The following is a 27,130-nucleotide window of genomic DNA, read 5'->3' as shown; positions in this document are numbered from 1 at the left end:
TATTTTCTGTGTACTACTTGGGTGCTATACTTTTTTATGCTCTACTCTCAAACAGATGGGGTGTTATGTATTTTCACAAGAAACTGTTTACTTAATATGACCCATAAAATACACATTATGTTAACATTTCCCTTGAATATAAAAATAAGTTATCAAAATTGACTACAAGCAATTAAACCAATATATAATAATAGCTTTCTCTGAAACACCTGTATTGTACAGAGTATAAAACAGTGACACAGACAAAATGTTGATATAGATTCTTTAATAAACACACACCCTGTACACTAAAGATACATATGGTGGTCTATATTATGCTAAGAGAAAAACTCAACAAAGTTAGATAACTATGTAACGGATAAAGGACAAAGATAAAACAAAGTTAGATAACTGTGTTAAGTATTAGATACAGAGATTTATCATTAGGTATGCAGACAAGAACATTCCATAATTCTGAACAAAGATCTAATATATCCACTAATCTGCCTTTGTATCAAATAAGCCCTCATTTCCAAAATGGGATTAATAAAAATCTATAACAAGATTCAAAAGAAAATTAACATTGACAAGGCTTAACATTTGCACCATGCAATTTTTTTACTTTTTCCAAATATACTGCGAAGTTACCCACTAAATGCATGAATTGAAATCTACTTAAGCTGGAATTTGTTTAGTATTTCCCTGAATTTTTATCTGTGGCCAATTTTCTTGAATGAAGATTAAAACCAAACATATTGATTGTGCAACTCCAGATCAAGATATGGCACTGTATATTACTTGACAAAATTAATCCCTTTTCCAAATTTCTAAGTATATATATATTTTTTTTAAAAATAGGATAAATAGCTGCATAATTAATACTAAAAAAGAGAAAAAATATTACATGGTGGTTTTCAGAATCTACAGAAAAAGAAAGAGAAAACAAAACTAACTGCTAAAAACATACAGCAATTATAAATAAATAGAAAATTACAGCACTATATTGATTAATATAATAAGCCTACAGCTGAACAGAGACACTACACTACAGTCCATATATCAAACACAATGAAGAAAGAAAAAATTAAAAAATAAAATTCACCTGTGATTATACATATCTAGCTAAAGCATTGCTAAATATATACTTACAATGATATGTCAATACAGAATACACGTAGTTCTATGTGAATTATAGTCCATCTATCTCTTGAATATATGTATATTGAACTGTCAGTGAAGTATCTTTCTAACATTACATACATCCACTACAATTTTTTTTTTTATTAATAACTCCCCAAAAATATTTTGGAGGTTAAAATACGGTGATAAACTTTTCCGATATACATTGTACCATGACAATATTGCGTATATTTCTTAACATTTTACATGTCATTAAAATATAAGAAGTATACATATTTTACAAAAAAGGAGATAATTACATTACACAAAATATGGCTATATTGTACATACAGTTGATTTTATTGTGCAGTAGCTGCATCATGAACTAATCATTAAAAAAGCAATGAATCAAACAGTAGGCACAAAATGATATTAGTGGTTCTCATAATGTAGTTCACATTCACAAAAACAAACATTAATATATTCATGTTCAATAGATTTAACATTATTTTATTCATACATTCAAGACTAGTACAAAAAGATCCTTTCAATTTTCTCCATTAAATTTGATAAATAAACTATTTTGCAAAAAATAAATGTTTGAATTTTTTCACAACAGGAAAGAGGAAATTAACTGATTTTTTTCCCCCACAAATGCTAACATAGGCCCTTGCTTTAGCACCACTCTAAATACAGCTGTTTTCTTTTTGTTATTTGATCACCACAAGATATGTGTAATAACCAGATATGAGAAAGTTAAATTTGAATTTCCCTTGAATTTAACATAATTTTATTTTCAGAATTGTCTAATTGGTAAATAACATGAAATAATTTGAAAAAAAAAAAAAAACAACTAAAAATTTCCAAACATTTTGCGCATTAAAATAATTGAGAATAGTTAAGATTAGATTGTTACAATAACATTTTCCATTTAACATTTATCAATGTTAAAGCAAAAAGTTTTTCAACCAAGAGCTGCATTAGAATGTTAAGGGATTAGTATATATATGTAAAGGTAAATAACATCCCAGATCAGCTTGTCATTGAGGTAGGTTACTTTAGGTTCAGTGTTTGTCTGTCTGCAAGAGTTACTTTTCTTTGAGTGATTATATTATTTATTCTGATTTTTTTTTTCTAAAATGTATCAAATCAATTCTTAACTTCAAAACAAAACAAAACAAAAAAAAAACTACAAACAAGTAATCCATAAAAAGAAAATTGTTAAATTGTTAAACAATTTTTAGCCAAAAAAAAAAATCAACAAGCACAAAAATAGTCAACAAACAGTAAACAATCAGAATTTCTTGCATAAAAATGAACTTTTTCAGAAGAAAAAAAATAACAAATACATGTACAGTTTTTTAGATCTACTTAATCATAACTGAGTGTCTTTGCTTTGGACATTTGGTCAAACAATGCACAACAGAGAGGGAACTACATCTGACATAGTATGCTGTATCATCACATGACAAGGTTACGACAGGAACATGGCATGTACAGATATCAGCAGGAGGTCATTCTTTGATGAGAGTACCAAATGGATAATCCCACATTTTGGAAGATATACCAAACCCTAAAACATAAATTAAAATGAAAATCATTTCAATTGTTCGCTTAGTAAATGGTACATATGTCAACAATACACACTCATTTAGTTAAAACGTTCTTTGATTTAGATTCATTAACATTTTTATACATACATTGAAAAGTATACACACAGGATTCAGATACAAGTTGCTGCAACTTAATTATATTAATTTGTTCCCTTGAATTAATTTTGTATTATAAATGTACATTTGCCCTTGTTGCATGACAAATATGATTAATGAAAAGAGTTTAAAAAAAAAATGATCGAAAAATTTGAACAAGTAAAGGAACCAATATTTGAAGAGATGTTATAAGTTCATATACTACACATTCACAATATAAATACACAGATACACATAAATATAATGGTCAAATAGTAAGGAATATACAATCTATCACTTCCAAACTGAGAAATATGGTTGCTTTACAAACAAATTTGAAATTTGATAAGTTAAAAGTTTACAAATTTTTTGGATGCGGTGAGAAAATGATGTACATGTTTAACAAGATGTTTGATCAGTATCATAGAGAAATACACAATACAGAGACAAAAATATAACTACATTGAACTAGAAATATGTCCATGGGACATGAATGCCCCGCCAAAGGAAAATTAGTAATGCAAATTGAAAATTTCTATTAATGTATGAAGTTTGATGAGAATATCTTGAATGTCTCTTTAAAATTGAATTAAAATATCTTAAATGGTTTCTTTAAAACTAAGCAAAGTGCAAAGTTAAGAAAAGTGAAGTCAAGGTTACAGGAAAGTTCAAGGTCAAAAGTTTTTGATGCAGTTGAATAGCTCTCACTAATATGTATCAGCATATTAAGTTTGATAAAATATCTAGAATGGTTTATTTAAAACTGAGCTAAACACTTATTTAAGAAAAGTGAGGTCAAGGTCAAAGGACACATCAAGGTAAAAAAAAAATGTTGATGCAGTTGAAAAGCTTACATAAGTATATATTAGCATAGGAAGTTTGATAAAAATATCATGAATGGTTTCTTTAAAACTGAGCTAAACACAAATTTTTAAAAAAGTGAGGTCAAGGTCAAAGTAAAGGTCAAGGTCACAAAAAGTTGATGCATTTGAATAGCTTCCTTCAGTATGTATCAGCATATGAGGTTTGATTACACTACCTTGAATGGTTTCTTTAAAATTGAGCTAAACACTAATTTAAGAAAAGTGAAGTCAATGTTAAAGAAAAGGTCATGGTCAAAAAATGTTGATGCAGTTGAATAGCTCTCATCAATATGCATCAGCATATGAAGTTTGATAAAAATATCTTGAGTAGTTTCTTTGAAACGGAGCTTTGAACTGAACTATATACAAAGCGTGAAGGAAGGATGGAAGGACAGAAGACGGACATGATGAACTCTATATACCCGAGCCATATTCATGGCGGGGCATAAAAATATTAGTATTAAAGGAAGAATTCCTAGTTATATCTTAATGTAAGAGGATATTTATAGTTACTGGTCTTATTGGGTCAATAATTTTTTTCTTGTATCTATTTTACAGAGGACATTCAAGTAGAAAGTGTGTTTTTCAATTTTTCCACAGGCACAATATAGATTATCTATTATGTGTTTTGCAAACAGATGAGATTTAAGAGTACTACGGTTAACTCTAAGTTGTGTGTGCAATATCTTTTCTTTGTGTTTACCAAACAGAAAATGTTTTGGGGTTTTATGAGTGTGTGTGTTAAGCATTTTGATACTGAAGGATTCACATTTGTTGGAAGATTATTCCAAAGCTTTGTAGTGGACGAAAGAAACATTAGTGCATAGTGGTTTAATTGTGTTAAACTTTGGTTGAATAATGCAGTATGTGCCATCTTCTTGTGGGATATTGGTGTGTTTTGTTAATTCTAAAGGGGATTAAAGAAGATAAATAGTCTGGGGTACTCCCATGTACCATAGTGTTTGAAATTTGTAGTGTATGAAATTTGATCATTTCATGTTTTTGTCTTCTATTGTGCAAAGTATTCCACCCAACCTCCCAATAAAGATCATTTAAACTTACAAATTTAGTCACACCTGTGAATATACAAGCTGCCTCTATATTAATTTTTTCGAGTTTATTAGATAAATCCTGTGGTATACATGTATTGTCCCAGATGTCAGCATATTCAATAACTGGCCTTACAATTGAAAAAGTAAAATTTATCTAATGATTTTCTATCCAATAAAAATATCAGTCTTCTTAGAGAGTGTAGCCTAGATGATGCTTTCACTAGGACTATATAAACATTAAATGACCATTGGCCATTATTAGCAAAATGCAATCCTAGGTACTTATGGTGTGATACTTCAGTTATCTTCTGTCCATTCAAGTAAAGGTCAGGATGGGGAATTTGATTCCGTTTGTTGCTGATTAATAAACTTTCAGTTTTCTGAGGATTAAAAGTGACTAACCATTGTTTAGACCATTTATGTATTTTGTCAAGGCCACTATTAATGTCATGCTTGCATAATCGGGTTTTCATAAATAATGTATAAGGTAGTACATGTATCATCCGCAAATAATTTAATTATGGACCTTAAGTCCGAAACAATATTGTTTACGTAAACAAGGAATAACAGTGGACCCAGTATTGAGCCCTGGGGAATGCCAGATCCAATATTACACCAGTACAATGCTGATGAATTTATTACAACTCTGTTTGCCATTTTTCTTTTTCTTTAAAAAAAAAAAAACCCAGAAAATATTGTATTGCATATTTAACATATATCTTTTCATAAAGTTTCTGACAGGAATCTGGGTCTGCTCAAGTTGTGGCAGAAATTAACATTCATAGTTGGTTCATTGCACATGTTAATTTTAAAAAGAGATTATGTATTGTTTAGAAATTACAATAATTAAATACAAGATGCATTGCTTTGAGATTCCATTTAAGGGTACTATTCACTAATCTCAAAAAATTCTAAGAAATCTCATATCTTCTTCCTCAACTGAGTGACAGAAAAGTTTGGTGGAACACTAATTTGAGAAAAATCTTTAATTTGAAATAAAAAACTAAAATTCCAAGCCTGCGATTGAAAAAAATCTTTAAATTAATGGCACAATTACAAGAGAAAAATTATTTGAGAAATCTCGGATAAAAAAATGAACCCTGGCTAAGAATGCTTGGTGAGAAACAATCACTTCTCTGCTACCCTGCATCATAAAGGGACATGACCTACCTTTCTGTTGGTCCTGATAATGATGTTTTACATGGTATCTTTTTAGAGACTTGAAGTAACTTCCATATGGTACTCCATGATGTAAATAGTAATGTATCATGTCATACACAATGTAGCCACTAATGCTTCCCGCAAACACGGTCAAGGCCATGGTGGGGGGCATAAACAGGCAATACACAGAGTAGACAAGAACCCCCAGGGCAGCGGCTGGTACAGGAGGGAACACTAGTCTGACTTTATCCATGGGGGCCTGAAATAAGCAAACGTATTTTAAATAATTTCCAACTAACCAGTACATGATTTATTTGTAAGATATTTAAGTAGATTCCAATTATATTAATTCTGCTTTATACTGTTTCAGCCACTTAAAATTCTGGATTCCCCTCAACATTTTTAATTTACTATTGAGAACTTGTAGAACTATTTCAAAATAGAATTCCTATATCTGTAAAATTCTGGATAGACTGATAATGTATTAAAGATTACTGAACAAAGGTACTAAAATGACACTGATTAATTTATAATTGCTACAATACCCTACTATATTTTGTCACTATGTAAGTGTCAACACAAAAATTGCATTATATCAACACTTTTCTAATTAAGCTTTCCTCATGAAAATATGCTTGGCAATTGAGTGCAGTCCATAGTCAAGACGCCGCCCTTGGCCATCCCCCTCAATGGAGCCACTAGGCATCCCAGTCTTGCCGCAGACGGCCGAGCAAAAATACATTCATAGGCATTCATAAATATTGAAATAGATTCTTTTAAAAGTTAAAGTCATATTTCTTTTTTATTATTATTCTGCCTGCTGATTCCTAGAAAAAATTAGCAGTGTGTCAGTATTACCATTTAACACATTAAACTATACCAAAAGTAGATGGATCATTTTGTTATAGCTTATACTATTATTGGTCTAAATTTTCATGGTGCAATTCCTATTTTATTAATCATTGTGCATATTTATATTGAAAGGTATCATAGGGCAAATGTCAAGTATATGTAGATTCTTTGAAATACCAACAAATGGCAGCTAAAATACTTTACTTTTCTTTTATGCCCTGACACTACAATACTTCAAAATTTTCTTTTAAGCAGAAAACTTTTTTTTTTGCTTTTATTAAAACTAAACAATTAACATCACACTGTTAAATGTGAAAATATTTAAAAACAGGAAAATGCATCTTGTAAGATGGAAACAGTTTTTGTTATTTATGTTAATCTAAGCAATAAATATTATATTTCCTTCCGCATCTTTTTTTCCCCTCCCAAACACATATCCTGTTTACCTTGTGATGTTGGCCATGAAACAGGAAATGTAATATCATTACCACCGGGTAGTTGGAGGGAGGGCATAGATGGAACAGCCATCGGTGAATCACATACTCATCCAACGTCCACAACAAAAAGCCAATCACAAATAGTAAAGGCATGTGGTAGGTTGTCACTGGAATGCCTATAAGAACAAACAAATAAAATTTAAAAAAAAATGCAAATTAGCTAGATCAACTTTCACTTTCATAAATGCATGTTATATATTATGACCTCTGTTTACTTGAACCAAGCTTCACTCTATTTGCTAATACTAAAGCGTCTTTTAACTGACAACTTACACAGTTATGAAGAAATCTTTCTAAATCTTATATTCCAACTATTTACTGCTAGTAAATAGTCTGGACATATAAGGAATAGATTATATGTGTTGATGTTTAATATGTAATGTGTATAAATCCATTAGCCATTACGGATTTCCTTCAATATTTTCATCCATTACCCATAAGACTCTATGTATGAATCCATTAAGCTAGTGTAAGGGGAATTTGAGCTTAAATATTTCGATCCTTAACCCACAAACTCTTTTTAACAGAATCAGTAACTATTTCATCATACATGTATGCATTGATCATCAGATACCCTGAATGTTCTTTGGGAGAAGAATTATTACATCAGTTCTACAGTGAGCAAAAAAGCCACTTTTTCTGATTTTTTTCAATTTGATAAGTAGGTGTAGATGGCTTCATTTAATCCCAAATCCTTAAAGTATAGGGAAATCACTGTCTAGAACATAATGGTGGATGTATCACATTAAAAAGGGTACAAGATTCTCTTGGGTATCCTGTGTACATATATTCAAAGGACAATCTTCTCATAATAGCATTTCAACTACTCACAAATCTGCCATTTTCAAAATACAATAAGAAATATTGCATTTTTCTTGTAAATCAGAATTATTTTAAGACATTGTGGCTTATTTTGAGCTGTGAATGCTGTCAATATCAATATTTAACAGATCTGTGCCAGCATACATGTCTAAAAGAATTAGATGTATGCAAGTGAGGAACCGACAACAGAGCAAATATTGCTGCAAGACAAAATGATTCACAATTGCAATAATCACACAAAACTACTGTAAGCACATCAACAAGTTCAGTGGCTAAAAAAATACTGTGCTTAAAAAAAGCCACACAGAAGGTACATATATGTAGGTACTCGTATCTATAAGCAGTTCTATCTCAGGGACACTTATCTCCCTGATGATGATAAAGAGATGGCTGGTAGTGATAATGTTCAAGATGGGGGTGGTGATGATGATGATGAAGATAGGGGTGATGATGATGATGATGATGCAATAGTGATGATGATAAAGATGGGGGTGTGGTCGTGATGCTGCTGATAGCTGGTAGTGGTCAGTGGTGAGGATGATGTTAGTATTAGTGGTGGTGATGATTGTGGTGTAGGTAATGATGATGATGATGACAGTGATGATGATGTGGTAGAAGTGGTTTTAGTGGTGATGATGATGGGGGTGTTGATTACAACAACGATGAAAATAATAAGGTGATCGCATTAGTTCAGGCCAGGTATGTGACAAGCAGTACATTAGTAAATAACAATATTTATGTCTACATATATCCATGTACATATTTCAAAATTATACAAATTGCACTGCCTTGCAGACAAAAACACATTTTTCTCACCTTTATGAACTTTATTGTATCAAGAATTTAAAATTCATATTAAATTAATCTGATAAAAAGGTGAAACCCTAGCTACCAAAAAAATTACAGTTCACAGAAAGTACAAGAACTTTATCTTGTTTCATCTTGTTTGATACTAAGTACTGATTCTGAACTATAGAGTTTACATTTTTTCATTAAGTTATCATCAATTACCTATCTGAGAAGGTACCAACATTTCTGCATTATTAATGACAGAATTGAATTGCTTTCGTTCATATCTTTTACTCTGTAATATGTTTCTATCCCTATAAAAACCTTCTTTAATCTTCCTACACTTGATATTGCTTGTCATATGCAGAATCTATTACTACCGGGTATAAGACACATACACCTACCATTATATCTGTAATGTTCTGATATTACAATATTTGTGACTGATTGCCCATACCTGCAGGCATTCTCTTACAATAATGATTAAAATAAATATTGCATTAATTTACTACATTATAGGTCTAGGTATGGTATAAATCAGCAAATTTTATTACATTTCTATGACAAATGGAATTGGTCAATATGAAATTACACTGTGATTGGAAAGTTATTTTAGCCACAGATAGATGTGAAATATCAGTTTCATGCTTTCATAAGCACAAATACGTATTTACCTCATCCTGTTAATATCCTTTATAAATAATAGCTACTTCCATGTGATACTTACATATGGTTCATAGAATTGTAATACAAGATTGCAAAAAAAAAAAAAATGTTTTTTAGTAAGCCATAAGCTACTTCTATTTTGGATACAATTCTCAAAAAGTAATTTCTATGCTCAATAAAGACTCTACAGACTTCTAATACACAGCACAAAAGCTTCTCAAATGACTGACAACTTCAATTTAGCCAAAAATCAATATCTGCAATAATGCAATGTCCTAGCAAAGCATACCAGCATCAACATATATTGTAGCAACTCAAATACTTGCCACTTATATACACTTAAAGCAAGGCATTTACATATAGAATATCGGCCTTATAGGATTTAAGGGAACCTATTCATTAACCATTTACCATATAACTAGCTCATGCTCAAAGAAATAAGGTGACACAGACACCAAGTAAGTGCATGCAAACCACTGCCTCTGTTATGTCAGAGAGCATAGCATACTTACTTAAATTATAGTCTGTAAAGGAAAGAAAATACATTATCATAATAACTTGGAACAATTTACAGAATGGGCAATTTTCCTCTGTACAGAAGTGAGATGCAATCAGTGGGAAAGAAGATTGGGCACTGTATGATGAATTATTTACAATATGGTTACAGGCTCTTTGTCTGACATAGACAGCTGAATTACCTCCACTAGAGTGGTTGTCCTTCATGTCAGATTTGTTTGTCTGTCTGTCAGCAAGATTTTTTTTTATTTTGAATTTTTACCAAAGTTGGATCTTCAAGGCCACAATTCAGAAGTTCAATCTGATAGCAGATTCAAGATTGGGGATTGTGCAAATTAAATTTTCAAAAGATCCACACATAATTCATTATTTATTAATCTTGCTGTCTACACGAAAAACTAATCAAACTTTATTTGACTGCTGTGTTATAAAATTTGGTATAGTTCTTCTTGAAGAAAGTAATACACAAATTCATCTACTCTTTACATAAAAAAAGTTTTGTTTTTTGTTTTTTGCTGAGAAGAGTGACATTATAACCTTTACAACAGTATTTGTAAAAGACCTTAGAAATTTCATTTCCAACTGCTTATTATGGTTAAAGAAGGATTCTTAAAATGCTTCTAATGAAGAAAATTTTCCCCGATTAACTTCCTTAAAATGATAGTGCATGATGATCACCATTCCAGAAAATTATTGGTACAAGTGTGTCATGTACAAGTCAGAACCATTCTCTTTTTACCATACAAATCACTGTTTAAATTTACAGACTTTTTTCTCATACTGTAAATGTTTCACATGCAGAATAATACTGTGATAATAAATTATAAACTAAATTAGCACTTAATAAAACCAAATGATTGGCTCGACGGGTGAAAAAGGACAATGCCAACACTTCAAAAGGTCAGATTTTCACCATATGTTCAAAGATAATTAAGTGCAAATATGTATCTTTTTTCATAAACTGTGAAAACAATTTGTAACAATTAACAATGATTCTTTACAAACAACAAAAAACTCTTTTTCTTTAAATTGGTGTAAAGAAAATGGGCCTCACAATGGTGGATTTGGAAAAGGAGAAGGGTAAATGATGGAGGAGATTTGCTTGGGTATAGAAATTCTAATCACATGCATCCACTGATTCATATAAATGTAATCTTCTGTTAAAGCCCTATATTTTGATTTTTAAAGTTACAATAACCACATTTACGAGCTTCTATTACAGGAAGATTTTTTTTTTTTTAAATCCTTTTAAGTAAAACAAGTGTTCTATAAATCTTATCAAACGAAGGACATTAAAAAATCACAAGGAAATGTATTCAAGACTAAATAATTAGATTCATTTTAGAATTGTGAAAAAGTTCAAAAATACTTTTTTTGAGTTCAAAATTGTCCAGTTAATGTTCCCGACCAGTGAAACCTGAGTGGACTATAAGTTTCCTCTCTGTCAGTCCATCTGACCCTCTGTCTGTCCATCAGTCTGTCTAGCTTTTTTTGTCAGTCGAGCTGTCTCCCTGTCTGTCGGTCCATCTGTCCATCTGTCTATCAGTCTAGCTGTCCCTCCGTCTGTCCACCAGTCTGTGTCTCTGTCGATCTATCTGTCCCTCTGTCTGTCAGTCCATTTGTCCCTCTGTCTGTCCGTCAGTCTGTTGCTCTATCAGTCTTATTGTCCCACGTCTGTTAGTCAATCTGTCCCTCTGTCTGTCAGTCCATTTATCCCTCTGTCTGTCTGATAGTCTGTCTCTCTGTCAGTTCAGCTGTCTCCCTGTCTGTCAGTCCAGCTATCCCTCTGTCTGTCAGTCAGTCTGTCCCACTTCATTTTTCACTTATTTTCTACAAGGTTGCAGTACTCTGCATCAACAGATGAACCATTTGTGCAAGTTGGTATGGATACCACTTTTGATTTGCTGAGAACAAATATTATGGTAACTTTTAATGAATATGAACAAAATGTTTACATGTATAAATTTTATCAAATAATAAGTATTTAGCCTTAGGTTTTCAGAAAAAAATGAACTGCATGCACCCTCTAACAATAATCGTTAAATCAACAGTGCATTAAAATATGATAATTCAATATACAGCATTATATATTCTTAAAAATTCATAAATTATGGAAAGATTAAGCATAAAAATAAGACCTTGTACAATAAACTAAAATATATGACAGATATCTACTTAAGTGAATCTGACATATATACCATCGGTGGTTTTATTTCCAAACATCTTCAGGATCTGCTCAGTTCCTATAAAAAATGGAGTTGAAATAAAATATATCACATTTTCACTAATTTTCAGTATCAATGAGAAAACAAGATGTGTTTGTGAAACACTATGCCCCCGTATGGCAGCTTATGTCGAAGGTTAAAGTTTCTCAAATGCAAGTCGAAATCCAGGCCAAAAGATAAAAAATGTTGATACCCAAAGAAAGATCTTGTCTCGAGGAAAACACCTGTGAAATTTGAAAGACCTAGATACAACTGTTAAAAAGTTATGGTGAAGGTTAAAGTTTTTTAAATAAAAGTCAAACGTCAAGGTCAAGGTCAAAGTGGTTGGTATCCAAAGGAAGATCTCGTCAGAAGGATTACATATGTGAAGTATGAAAGCCCTAGCTCCAACCATTCAAAAGTTATGGCCAAGGTTAAAGTTTTTCAAAAGTAGGTCAAACTCCTAGGTCAAGGTCAAAGGGTCAAAGTCGTTGGTATTCAAAGGAAGGTCTTGTCACAAGGATTACATATGTGAAGTATGAAAGCCCTAGCTCCAACCATTCAAAAGTTATGGCCAAGGTTAAAGTTTTTCAAAAGTAGGTCAAACTCCTAGGTCAAGGTCAAAAAGGTCAAAGTGGTTGATATCCAGAGGAAGGTCTTGTCACAAGGAATACACATGTGAAGTTTGAAACCCTAAGCACCAACTGTTCAAAAGTTATGGCCAAGGTTAAAGTTTTTCAAAAGTAGGTCAAAGTCCAAGGTCAAGGTCAAAAGGTCAAAGTGGTTGGTATCCAAAAGAAGGCCTTGTCACAAAGAATACACATGTGAAGTTTGAAACCCCAAGCTCCAACTGTTCAGAAGTTATGGCCAAGGTTAAAGTCTCATAAAATTTTGTAAAAGTGGGTCAAACTCCAAGGTCAAGGTCAAAAGGTCAAATATGATGGTACCCAAAGAAAGGTCTTGTCACAAGGAATACACATGTGAAATATGAAAGTGATAGCTCCAACCAATCAAAAGTTATGGGCAAGGTTAAAGTTGACAACAGACAGACAGACAAACAGACAAACAGACAAACAAACAGACAAACAGACAGACAGGACAAAAACAATATACCCCCGGGATCTTTCGATTCGGGGGCATAAAAATTTACCTTGTATCATAATTTCAGTAACTCATTATTCTATGACCTTCATTTTGGAGTCATGACCTTAAGTCATGAAAATGACATACTTCCAAGGTCATTTGGGCAACATCATGCGGGGCCTCAATAATTTTGCTATCTTGTCGATATATAGTATATACTATAAAAAAGAAAGCTACTTTATAGATGTGCCCACTCAATAATTACATCTCATGACCTTTTTTTGTTTGTTTGTGGGTTTTTTTTTTTTTTTTTGGGGGGGGGGGGGGTCAAGGAATGTTTGCTTGGTAGTATTAAGGGGGAGGGGGGGTTGGGTTGGTCAAGGAATGTTTACTTGGTAGTACTAATTAGTGTCCTTCAAACTTCCTATAAGCCTGCAGTCAAAGTTTGTACACAGTAACATTTCTTGTACATGTATAAATATGCAGTAAGATAATTACTCATCATAAACAAGAGGCATGTGAACCACAATACTCATCTGAATCACATTTCTCTTCCTGTTGAATGACACAGGCACTTGACGATTTAAACATTTTTCTTCATAAATAAAAAATATTCAAAACTAAAAGAATAAAATATTATTATCAGTATGGATTTTTTTTTAATTTATGAAAAAAATGTATCATTATAGTATTAAAAATACATGTACTTTATTTATGAAGAGAAATGTTTAAAATGTCAGTGATTTGAACAAATTAAATCTATTTTATGTGACAATTTATGAATTTATTTTGTCTTCATTGTCCAGTGTAGTAGTATTCTGAAGAAGATTAAAATGTGAAAAGTTTAAACACTACAGTATATAAAGTTGAGGCAGACAGATGGATACCGGACACATTTCCATCAGATTAGTTCACTTAATTGAGTCTTTAGCTCAGAGGAGCTAAAAAAAATTTGGGCTGAAACCACGTTTTTGAACCAGAAGTCTTTGACGAGACTGTAGCTCTACTGGCTGTACTTATAAACGAAGATAAAAGTAGCACTTGGACTTGAAACTTTGCAACAGCAATTAACAGAATAATGATCCTTGGTTTAGTCTCTTTTTGTGGCAAGATTTATTGCAATCAGACTAAAACTGTAGGAGGAGTAGCCTTTTAAAACAATTTCACAGAAATTTCGATTTAATTAACCATGGCAAACTTATTCAACAAAATCAAAAAACAATAACGACAATTATGCATCTCAGTGTAGTCTACTTGTATGCCAAGTTATACTGAAATCATACAAAAAGTGTATGAGGAGTAGCGTTTTGAAAATATTTCAAGAAAATTTCTATTTTTAGTAACCATGGCAACAACGTTCATGGAAATTCAAAACTGGTAAAGAGAATCATGTATCTTAGTCTAGTCTACTTGTATGCTAAGTTATACTGAAATCAGACCAAAACTGTGGGAGGAGTAGCATTTTGAAAGTATTTCAAGGAAATTTCTATTTTTAGTAACCATGGCAACACAATTCATTGAAATCAAAAACCGAAATAAAGAATTAAGCATCTTAGTGTAGTCTCCTTGTGTGCCAAGTTATATTGAAATCAGATCAAAATTGTAGGAGGAGTAGTGTTTTGAAAGTATTTCACAGAAATTTCTATGTTTAGTAACCATGGCAGCATTGTTCATTGAAATCAGAAACTGATATACAGAATTATGTATCTTAATGTAGTCTACTTGAGTGTCAAGTTATACTGAAATCGAACCAAAACTGTAGGATGGGTAGCGTTTTGAAAGTAATTTACAGACATTTCTATTTTTAGTAACCATGGCACCACCGTTCAATGAAATCAAAAACCAATATACAGAATTATGTATCTTAGTATATTCTACTTGTGTGCCAAGTTATATTGATATCAGACCAAAACTGTAGGAGGAGGAGTAGCATTTTGAAAGTATTTCCCAAAAATCTCTATTTTTAGTAACCATGGCAACACTGTACGTTGAAATCAAAAACCGATATACAGAATTATGTATCTTAAGGTAGTCTATTTATGTGCCAAGTTATGTTGAAATCAGACCAAAACTGTAGAAGTAGCTTTTTGAAAAATTGTTTACAGACGGAGAGACGGACGGACGACGGACACCTTACTATCGCATAAGCTCTTCTGGTCTCTGACCAGTAGAGCTAAAAATTGCTTACAGACAAATAGACAGGCAGACAGATGGACACCTTAAGTTGTGTATGAACTGACTTCTCACATTTGGAACATTCACACAACAAAAACCTTGTGTACAAGTTGACTCGGGTAATCGGACCCAAAAACAAGCCAGGAAAACCCCTGATTGCATTTAAACTCTTCTGGTCTCTGACCAGTAGAGATAACAAAAACATATTTTCAAAATCTTTAATTATTTATAAACAATTTCTGGGCTTTATATAAAAAAGATGCGTTTGTGAAACACTATGCCCCCGATGGTAACACAATTCTGGAGTGGGACGTAGACTACAGTGCAATAGTTATGGCCAATGTTAAAGTTTTTCAAATGTAGGTCAAAGGCCACAGTTGAGGTCACATGATCAAAAATTTCTGTACCAATTGAAGAGGTCTTGTCATAATGAATACTCATGTCAAATATTAAAGCCTTACCCTTGACAGTGCAATAGTTATGGGCTAGGTTAAAGTTGACAACAGAAACAAACAGACAGAAAGGACAAAAACAATATACCCCCGGGATCTTTCGATCCGGGGGCATAAAAACTACTTTTGTGAATCATACATTTTCCCTCTTAGTTGATTTAACTATATTTTTCTCCCTTTATTCCCCAATTTATTTACATAACAAACATATGAGCATACAGTAAACAGTTTAACGTACTTATGTTTAGTAACTATCAGCTTGCACATGCATTTATTTGCATCATACTTTGACTGGTGTGAAATGTCTATACTTAAAGTTTAAAAACTGGATTCATGCAAGTACTTGAACCCTCCTATACACCGGAACAGAAACTCCCTAAAATAAACATGATACTCAGATCACATTTCAAGTTCTATCTCTAGAATAAAATGAAGTGTCTGATAATGTGGGGAATTATCATCAAATCATAAACAATGTATATAAATGATTCATTAAGTATATTTATCTTGGACATTATTCTATCAATAATGTCGTCTTTTTTAATGGTATGGAAATGGACTTTAATTGTTGATTTCAATTGAGTCTAGTTTGTTCAAAATGTATGTACATAAATTAGGTTACTTCAAATTCAACTCTAAAGTTTAAAATCAAATCACATACTAACCAGTATATATATCTGAATTTCTTGTTTTATATACCTTTAATTAACTGATATTTTATTGTTTGAGTAAGTTTCTATAGTTATATTTTGAATTTAAAATTTCTTCTACAATGAAACAAGCAAAATTTAGTCAAAAATCTAAGGCTATAGTCAGCTGAGCACTTGACATTTTAGATTAAAGCATAATTTTTTAAGACCTCAGGGTTTTGTTATTTTTAGAAATCCTTTGAAGTTAGTGCAATCAGATTTTCTTTTGTGAAACTTAAAGTATATATACATGTATACACAGATTTTTTTTTAAAAAAACACAATAAACCCTCCATTGAGACAAAAGAGTAAATTAGCCCTATCAGAATTCTTTTGTGAAGCTTTAAAGCCACACAGATGCATTTGTAAACATAATGAATCTAAAGTAGGCAAAAATGTAAATAACAGGCAAATCTACACAGTATAAATCTACGTGACAGAAGGCATGTACTCAACCTTCTTCAAATAGTCCGACCATATTTTCTCCCACTGACCAATAAGGAACTCTGTATATTTATTTTTATCACTCCTGTGTAGAGATATTTATAACCTATAATTTTTGGCAGATTTTGCATTGATACAAACTTTTCTGGTGAATGAGGCATACCATGTATTATTATAAGACTAAAGAAGCCCTTGGAGCTATTTATATTTTTTCATAATTCTTGTTTATTCCAATAGAGCTGCACAGATAACAAAATGTGGATTTATTCAAATCAATTGATAAAAATAATTGACAATTTTTGTCAAAGATTGAGGATTACTTATGAAATTGACAATATGCCGGCAACACAAGTGTTTCAAGTTACAATTTTAATATATATCAACTCAATAGTTTTATTACTTAGTAGCAAAAAAAGAAACTATGTAGATGTTTGAGAAAATTATTTGCATGTTCAACTTTAAAAGAGAACCCATGAGTGGAGGTAACACGTGCGCTCATTGATTTCATTTCTAGATCAGACAGACGTCCCTATACGCACATAACTGATCAATATGACCTGCAATGAAAAATATACATGTATATGCATAAAAACCGAGTTAATGATTACTAAATACACTACCTTTAGTAAGAGTGACAGCAAAGGAACATGGTCCATCTTGGAGACTTGAATAGGAGGTGTACAACATTAAGAGAACCACTGGGATCCACACTAATGGCACCACATACCATGGGCACTGGGAAAAGTATTCACAGATCTCGGACTTCATCAACCGCAAATGACCGTCGACAGGTCGATGGACCCAGTCAAAATAACGGTCACCTAGTTTAGGAACTTGAAATAGAATTGGTTCATTCCAATCAATTGGATCATCCTACAAAAAAATTACACATCATCAAAAACAAAATATTTTCAGATTTCTAGTTTTTATTTAGATCTATTTATCCAACTAATATGTGATATGTTCAACAATAATTTACACATCACTTAATCATAAACACAGTTTTCTACTATGATCTATTAATAAGCAAGCTAAGTTAATATGTACTCTCTTTAGAGAAGTAGTTATGCTAACTTAGCCTGACTCTTCTCTAAAGAGAATAGGGTAATATGTTCTAATATTATACTTTCATGTAAATTAGTTGAATCTGATTTGCCAGGAAATATTTGTTAAAAAAAACTACTTCCTGCTGAATGATGAAGCCACACCCTCCAGCGTAGCAACAGTCAACATTGCTTGACAACAGGTGATATTCCAAAAAATAGTGACTGCGCAGAATTTATGCGAGCAAGGTTCACTATCATATGTATTTGTATAAAAAATTCCGTATAATATAATTAATATTGCATGTAGTGGAGTGTAACATTGAAAATTTTCATCCCAAGAAAACCACTGTCAAACTCAGCTGCGCCTCGGTCGACAATGGTTTTCTTGGGGTGAAAATTTTCAATGTTACACTCAACTACATGCAATACCATATATATATAATATTACACTTTCATGTAAATTAATTGAATGTGAAACATTTGTTAAAAACACTGTTACCCTCTGAATGATGAAACCACACCCTCCAGTGCAATAGAACTTAGCAACAGTCAACATTTCTTGACAATGGGTGATTCCGAAAAATACTTACTGGGCAGAATCTATGCATGCATGCTTCACCTTTATTTGTATTTTCATAAAACATTTAGCATAATATAATAAATACTGCATGCAGTTGCGAGTATCTACATGCAGCATTTATATTTAAGTAGTAAAATAGGTCTAATGATTAAAAAAAGGAGTTCATAGATTTTATTCATAATTTTCAAATCTTCTTTTTAATTGAGATCTTTTTATCACATTAAATATCTTTTTTTTCACCCCCTTGTCTCCCACTCCCTCCACCCACCAACTTTCCTTTTTTTAATTTTCTTGCAATTGTATCAATAATTGCTATCATCCCTATGGTTTCTGCACAACACAACAATATATGATATTCATCCTAAGTGACAACAGTATTTTTCTACGCTATCAGGACAATGAGAAAAACATTTCCTCTGTGATTTCCTGCCATTACATCTTTTTTACCTATCAAACTCAACGCTACTAAATAATTCAATAAGTTATCTTGTAAATTGCACAGAACTTCTTGATACAATCATTTTTCCATGCCTAAAATGTCATTCTAAATTAAAAGAGTGCAAATACATGTATGATGTAATGTGTCAGTTTAATTGTTTTTCTCTAGTAAACCTACTGGAAATGTATGATCATGGTGCACACTATGACCATAAGAGTGGACGGTTCCATTACTGTGGGAAATGCCATTTGCTGTTCCATTAACTGTTCCATTTTTCACTGTTCCATTTCTGTGCCTTAGATTTACATTTTTCTACAACAGAAATAGATTACACAATTAATTTTTCTACAGAAGGCAAATAAATCATTTTTATGCATATCCTAACCTAATTTTACACACTACGTGACAAATGTTTACAAGGTAATAAAATTATTCCACTGGAATGTCTCTCTGTTATTAAAGACACAACTTGAATTTTCTTTTTCAAATATGGACTTTTTACATGTAGATTTTTTCCCCACTGGTGGTTAATAGAACACATATTTTAATGACTTGTGCCATGTCTGTTTTTGCTTACATGCTGAATACCCTATATATACATATGTGTGTATATTGTCCAAAATTAAAATAATGGAAACATTCCCTACTAGCTTTAAGCAGTTAGAATTATAAGTATTTAGTCTGATGAGCACTGTAATCATAATCACTAACCAATAAAACAGAAGGCATGCATATTGAGCTAAAGATTATCAGTCTGATAGACAGGGACACAGTATCCTCATTGCTCACTAGATAAACCCAACAATTTGATGGGAAATACAGATGAACCCTGATGTTGGTCAAACAGAATTATACTTGTAATTGAATGCAAGCTGCCTTCGTTTTCCTGGAAATCTCAGGACATTAAGCAATACTTTACATCCTCTAAATTAAAGTCCAGACATAAAAATTTACTAACTGTATCAGCTGCAGAAACAAGATGTATTAAAATAGATAATCTAATGTTTAACTCCTATCAATGAGATGGACCAGACAGCTACAGATCCATGGATCAGCTGACATGGTGGCGTATGTTCTGTGGCCGCAATTCCACTTTATTAATTCATACAAAAAAAAACACTTCTGCCTAGGCAACTCTTCCTTTGTGATAATGACCCCAGATCAGTAAAACTCGTCTCTGGTAATTAAGAAATCTGATGCACAGCGAAAAAGTGTTGAATCAACAAAAAGTGGTTGTTCAGGACCCCAATAGTGATATATATTTAATATATATATATAAAGATAGAAATACAAGCACATACATAATTAATAACTATTGAACAATACAGTAAGGTTGTATGCTTTGTACTTATTACAGTTACAACAGTACCTCAGCATTATCTATAACAATTCTGGGGAATTGTGATGAATTTTTTTTTTCATTTTTTTTTAATTGTTAGTCGATCTATTTAATGTAACATATTACAGAATTCAAGATTCAGAACACTAGCACATGCCTATCAATGAATTTTTTTTTATTATACTGTGAATTTTATAGCAACTTGCACTATGATTTATATATAAACAAGCCACAATTTTAGAAACAAACTTTGGAGGGGAACACAACCAATTATTTTCAGTTAGATTGGGCATTTGGTGCAAACAAAAATTCTTTGACAAGGCAAAAAAAAAAAGAAAAAGGAAATGTCCTCTGTCATAATTATTGAGGGGGCACATTTATAATGAATGTTTTTTTCTATAGTATATTACATACATGTCAGTGTTTCCCCTTCATTTCAAAGTAAATGGTTAGAGAGCAATTGTAATTGCAGTCTTTGGGTTGAAGTTTATGACAAATCTCTGTGGACCATATAACAATTAAATTTTGATTTTTATGCCCCCGTAATCGAAGATCTGGAGGTATATAGTTTTTGCCCTGTCCGTCCATCTGTCTATTTGTCTGTTTATCTGTTTGTCCGCAAAAACTTTAACATTGCCCATGACTTTTGATTGGTTGGAGCTATGGCTTTCATATTTCACATGTATATACCTTGTGACAAGACCTTCCTATGGGTACCAACATATTTGACCTCCTGACCTTGACCTTGGAGTTTCACCCACTTCTGCAACACTTTACCCAACTTAAACCTTGCCGTTGGCCATAACTTTTGAACAGTTGGTGCTAGGGCTTTCATATCTCACATGTATATTCATCTTGACAAGACCTTTCCATAGTTGTAAATATTTTAGACCTTTTGACCTTGACCTTATAGTTTGAACCACTTTTAAAAACTTCACTATAACTTTTGAACAGGTAGTACAAAGACTTTCAAATTTCACTAGTACATTCCTTATGACAAGACCTTCCTTTGGATACCAACAATTTTGTCCTTTTGACCTTGACCTTGGAGTTTGACCTACTATTGAAAAACTTTAACCTTCGCCATAACTTTTGAACAGTTGGTGCTAGGACTTTTATATTTTGAATGTGTACCAGGTATTTCTTATTACAAGGTCTTCCCCTGCATATCATTAATTTTCACCCTTTGACCTTGGAGTTTGACCCACTTTTATAAATCATTATCTTTGACCATAACTTTCGAATGGCTGTTGCTTGGGCTTTCATATTTACCACCTATATCCATTGACAAAGTCCTTTCTATGGGTAACAACATTTTTGATCTCTTGACCTTGGAGTTTGACTTGCATTTGAGAAACTTTAACCTTCGCCATAAGCTGCCATAGGGGGGCATCAGTTTTCACAAACACATCTTTTTTTTTATTTTAAACTGGCAATTTTGTCAATTGAAGCAGTCAATTTGGCCGGTAGCTGGTTCTTAGGGAAAACTGCATGCATTTCTGAAATTATTGGGAAGGGGGAGGCACCTATAACCTTGGCAAATATTTCATATGCAATTTAATTGTGATATTGTTTTTGGGTTTTTTTTTGGGGGGGGGGGGGGGGGAGAGGGGAGGTGTCATGATTTCTATGGTTCAGTGCATGTAAAAATGCTGTCCTGCATCAGTATAAACAGAAAAACCAAGACTGGGTATTGGATTTTACTGGATAAATATCATCAATTAGCACTTACAGGTTCCTATTTCATTTCCTGTTAATGATTATATTGAAAAAATCACTAATTCAATGGTACAAAAATGCCATGCTTACAAATGTGCAACTATTACACAAACTTTGAATCAAGGAATGTGTGCAGATAGCCATATATGCAAGTCTCTAAACATTTACCAAGGTCAGATAACAGTATATATACATAAATATGTATTTTATGAGAGACTACTTTTGTTGTAATATTTTCCATCTTAACAACATAAATGCTGAGCATTATGCTTTAATTTTTCATATATACTTAGATTTTTTTCCTCTTTGAAATCGATTACATTTTTTTTCCCCTCATAGTCACATAGAAATTTTATCTCAACTTCAAAGGAATAATCACTTTGGACCAAGACTGAAAAGGCCAGAGGTCTCTTCCGCAAATTTACATAACAGAGTTACCTTAACACATCAAGAAAACAAACACTGCAAGTACTGCATGCTTAATAACAAACAGCTAAAAATAAGAACAGTGCATTTAACACTTTATATCTGTGACCAACACAATGCATCAGCCCGAGGGTTGAAGGATGGAGAATGATTTCCATGTGAAATACCTAAATAAATTCATCTTTCACTTCATCCCTAAATTAAAAATAATTGAAAATCCCTTCAACCCTATCAACTGATTTTAAGAAAGGCTGACAAAACTGAACATGGCACAATGTTTGAATGTTATAGATTTGGGGACATGGGGATGCATTGTCCCCCTCTAAAGTTTGCCCAAATTTTTCATTATTTTGTTTCCAAAAAAATAAATATTACAACCCAACAAACCAAGCAACATTATAAACCACTGTTATGTCAATAACAGAAAAACTAGTAAATAATGAGATAATAACTCCTTAATTGCATCTTGCACATATGTCATGTGATCTTTGAAACATTATTTCATTCTGTCCATATTTGGTTGTCATTATGTCAGAGGGAATGCCTAATGTATATATAAATTATAAAGACTGAAAGATAGATGAAGGGGGGGGGGGGGGAGAATACATTATATGTTACATGTTATACTGTTAGTTTGTGTGAAGTATACAACATGCATTCATGTATATGTATCAAAGTTTCTTCAAGAGACAGGTAGGGGTTTTAGTTTAGTGTAATTACACAGCTTTGCATATCAGTGCAACCCCCACCCCCTAGAAACCCTGGATCCTCCCTTGTATGCTGTATAGTATACATAGTATAGTTTTTCTGCATTCTTTATGTCATAAGTTGTAATTATTACAAACATAGAAAAAATGAAAACTAATTCTTTATATGTACCACTTGGACTGTCTTTAGAAATACTTCTAGTACAACATATGCACAGTGGATACATACAAGTATTGAGAGGTATAATTATATATGTATTGTCTTCCCATTTCAGTTCTCTGTTTATTCAAGCACCAATAAAAAAAATGTAGAATAACCAATATGTTACAAATTATTGGTGGTCTTGCTGTGCTTATCGCATCTTCAGAAGTCAGCAAAGAGAAGATATATTGTGAATATAGTCTTTAGAGTAGCAATGATCAAGAATAATAGAGCTAATGTTTGCTTCAATCAGTACTGATTTAATGCAACAGGAAAAGGCATCCTCAGTGTACAGATAGTACAGCAATTGAAAATGGATCAATAAGAAGAAATACAAGACCAAACACCAACAACGAAAAAAGACCAAATTAACAATTGGTGGCTGAACGAAAAATAAATTAATCTACTCAATTCCCAACAATATTACTTCATTTCCAGAAGTTGTTTATCAGTGATAGAGAACAGGTGTGAATTTGTAAAATCAAATACACCCGAGTCCTCATCTTTTTATTGGTTTTCACAACAATCTAATGTTACATAGATAAAAATGATGTTAGGAAGCATGAAAAAAGAACTTGTGTCATATGATAGAGGATTAATCAGATATCGTGAAATAAGCAAGTTTAAAATATGAATTGCATTTGATACTGTTCTACAACATGTACAACAATAATTTACTCATATTCACATGAAAGTCATCCTGTATCTATCGGTACATGTGACCGGTCAATGTTTAATATAGTAGTGTATGTACTTATTGCATTATGTAAAAGCAATTCTGAAAATTACTATCACTTTATGACTTATTGCATCATTCAGGATCATAAGTGTGCAATTATAAAATATTAAAGTTATATGGACAGAGTCTTAATGAAGTACACATGTTGATGTGTTCATTCATAAAATATCATAATTTTAATCTTATTCAGAGTTATATGAACTTAAAGGATGGGTAAAATTTGTGAAGGAGGAAAAAAATTAAGTGTTGATTTCTCAGATATCCAGTACTATATTTACTCTTTACTTGTAGGCATAACCAGTATCATTCTATCAAAATTTTGAGAAAAAAAATGTTGGCTTAAATTGATACAAAATCTTACAATCATACATGTACACCTTGTGTATGCCAATAATTATCATAATTTTATTAAAACATGATCAGACAAATTCAAGATGTAATAGGAATATAATATACAGTCAAACCTCATTATTTACAGAACTCAGTGGGACCAAGAAAAATATTTGAGACCTCAAAGAGTTCTCATTATTAAGGTTAAACTACATTAAGAAAAGGTGGAAGGGACTAACTTTGACATATCCGTGTATTTGAGTTATTGATATTTGAGATAATGAAGTTCAACTATATATAAAAAACTTAATCATTAATGTACTGTTAGTATGCAAAAAGCCTTAAGATATGGTTGTTTAATAAAAATTTGCAATATGATGATATGATTTTTCAGGTATATAATTAACATACGCACATATATATATATATATATATATACCTACATATACACACCTGTACATGTAGTCATATGGGCATAATTTAGCCCATCAGTGGATACTATGGTATTATGCTCTAAGAATGGATTATAAAATAATAGTTCATCCTTATGTTCATTGAAGACTTTATCCAACACTTACACTGTAAGGGTATATATACTTGCAATTAACAAGTTAATTTGTAGTAACATGGTATATGGTAAAAAACACAAAGCACCAGGGGACAGAGAGCAAAATATTGGGAAAAAGGACATACATGATGAACATGGCCTCATGTACAAGCATTTCGAAATGCTGACTCATTTTCTCTCTCTCTCTCTCTCTCTCTCTCTCTCTCTCTATATATATATATATATATATATATATGCAATATGCAGGTTTTAAACAGTTTGAGGACAAATTACCAATTTCTTTCAAAATATCAATTATGACCTTATTTAATTTTTTTTTAATAATAATATTCTAAAACATACATTGTAACAGTTTGCTTAAAAAAGATTAATTTGAATAAGAAATGCTATTAAAAAAAGAGGGAAAGAAAAGAAAAACAATTAAGTGATGAGTCAAGGTAAAAAAAAAGTTTATATCCTATTCCTAATTGTTTAGAAAAAAAAATTCAGCACATAGATCTACGGAATGCACCTTTGCACGTACACCAGGAAAAAAAATCGAACAATTAAAAATCTGTCTCCAGCCTTCTTCTCTTCCCTACCGCTCATTTAGCTAGCGATAAGACTAGAATGACCAGTAGTAAGTTTACATGCTGACATTTACAAATACCTTTTCTTCGTTAATTGCAAAACAAGTAGTTCATGTGCAGAGTGTGCGACTAGTTCACTCGTGACACTATTAACATTACACAAACGTAGCACGACACCGGTGTGCTTACACAATACTGTATACCCGAAATAACGCAAATTTCTTATATTCATATATATCTCACCTGCATTAAATTTCCAATGCAATATTTCTTAAGAATTGTATAGGCTGCTAAACTATGATGATGATAAGTTTCACTTTGCATTTGTTGTGTAACATCATTTCCAACATGTTTGACCAGGTATTCCTTTCCACCTGGGTGTCTGTCGGCGAAGTCCGTCACATCATACACTTGATCTCCTCTGAGGATAATAATTTTACCCTTTTCTATTTCTTCCTTAATTTCTTTTTCAGTGTAATAGATCATTGTTCATCACACTTCCACACACACGAAGATTGCAAAACTGCATCGGTGATCGGACCACAATGTTTATCTATATTGGGTCGCACTAATATAAGTCGATGCTGCGTACGTGGTAGCTAATGACAGGAAAAGCTATAAATAACCGGATAGGGCATTACCCGGCGTGAAGATAAGATAAATTATTTATACTGGCTTCATTATGTAAATAAAGTCTTATATTACACAAATTCAGTCAAAATGCATAATAAATTGTTCTATAACTTTTGTTTATTGATATAACGGGGCACTTAATGTTTATGCCTCAATTTAATAAGTTTCACTTTTGAAACATAGAGGCTCATCTTCCGGATTGTTAAATGTAAAATAAATTAATAACAATTTGAATCTACTTTGAATATACTTAAAAGTTGTAACAATAAAGATTCTGACACTTTTAGACAAGAAATACAATAAAAAAAAAAAAAAAAAACCTCGACACACCTAGATACATAAATAATACATTAGGTGTGGTGCGTTTTTTAAGCATGGTATTTCTTGTCCGAAAGTGTCAGAATCTTATTAACAATCCGGAAGACAACCCCCTATGCTTTGAAATATAATTTTAACATTGAAAGACCGATATAAGCCGTTTTATATGATTTTTAATGTTTTTTTTTTTTGTTTTTTTTGAGAAAGTGTAATAAGTTTGGTGGTTTGAAAATAAGACATATTAGATATCAAAATTTAGTATCACTAGCAATATAAATGTCAAGATTAGCAGGCCTGTAGGAATAAATTCAAGTTCACTTTGTGGGGGCACATCCATACATTATCAGTTTGGGGAGGCGCTATTACTATCAAAAATTCCCCGAGAAGCAAAAAAACAAACAAACAAACAAAACAAAAAACAAAATGTGTTTGTTAAACTTATAGCAAAAGTTAAACTTTCTCGA

At 32.0% G+C, this 27,130-nt stretch overlaps 1 protein-coding gene across 2 annotated transcripts; it reads right to left on the bottom strand.

Annotated features, from left to right (window-relative positions):
* Positions 1–245: 245 nt before the first annotated feature.
* On the bottom strand, positions 246–26,291 carry LOC133172118 (fatty acid 2-hydroxylase-like). 2 transcript variants are annotated; one of them, XM_061306930.1, is made up of 6 exons: positions 25,959–26,291; positions 19,294–19,428; positions 17,660–17,924; positions 7,161–7,327; positions 5,872–6,121; positions 246–2,671 (listed from the first exon to the last, which is right to left on the bottom strand). In XM_061306930.1, exons 1-6 carry the CDS (start codon positions 26,199–26,201, stop codon positions 2,613–2,615), a joined length of 1,119 nt encoding a protein of 372 aa, XP_061162914.1. In that variant the 5' UTR covers positions 26,202–26,291; the 3' UTR covers positions 246–2,612. The 2 variants fall into 2 exon arrangements, with proteins under 2 accessions (XP_061162914.1, XP_061162915.1); XM_061306931.1 differs by having other exon boundaries at positions 17,672–17,924.
* Positions 26,292–27,130: the final 839 nt, after the last annotated feature.

Source organism: Saccostrea echinata, unplaced genomic scaffold (assembly GCF_033153115.1).
Source record: "Saccostrea echinata isolate AGI-Se365-2 ecotype Australia unplaced genomic scaffold, CSIRO_AGI_Sech_v1 ptg000054l, whole genome shotgun sequence".
Taxonomy (NCBI): Eukaryota; Metazoa; Mollusca; class Bivalvia; order Ostreida; family Ostreidae; genus Saccostrea; species Saccostrea echinata.
The sequence above is the reverse complement of the archived record's forward strand: the minus strand, read 5'-3'. Positions and strand labels throughout refer to the sequence as shown.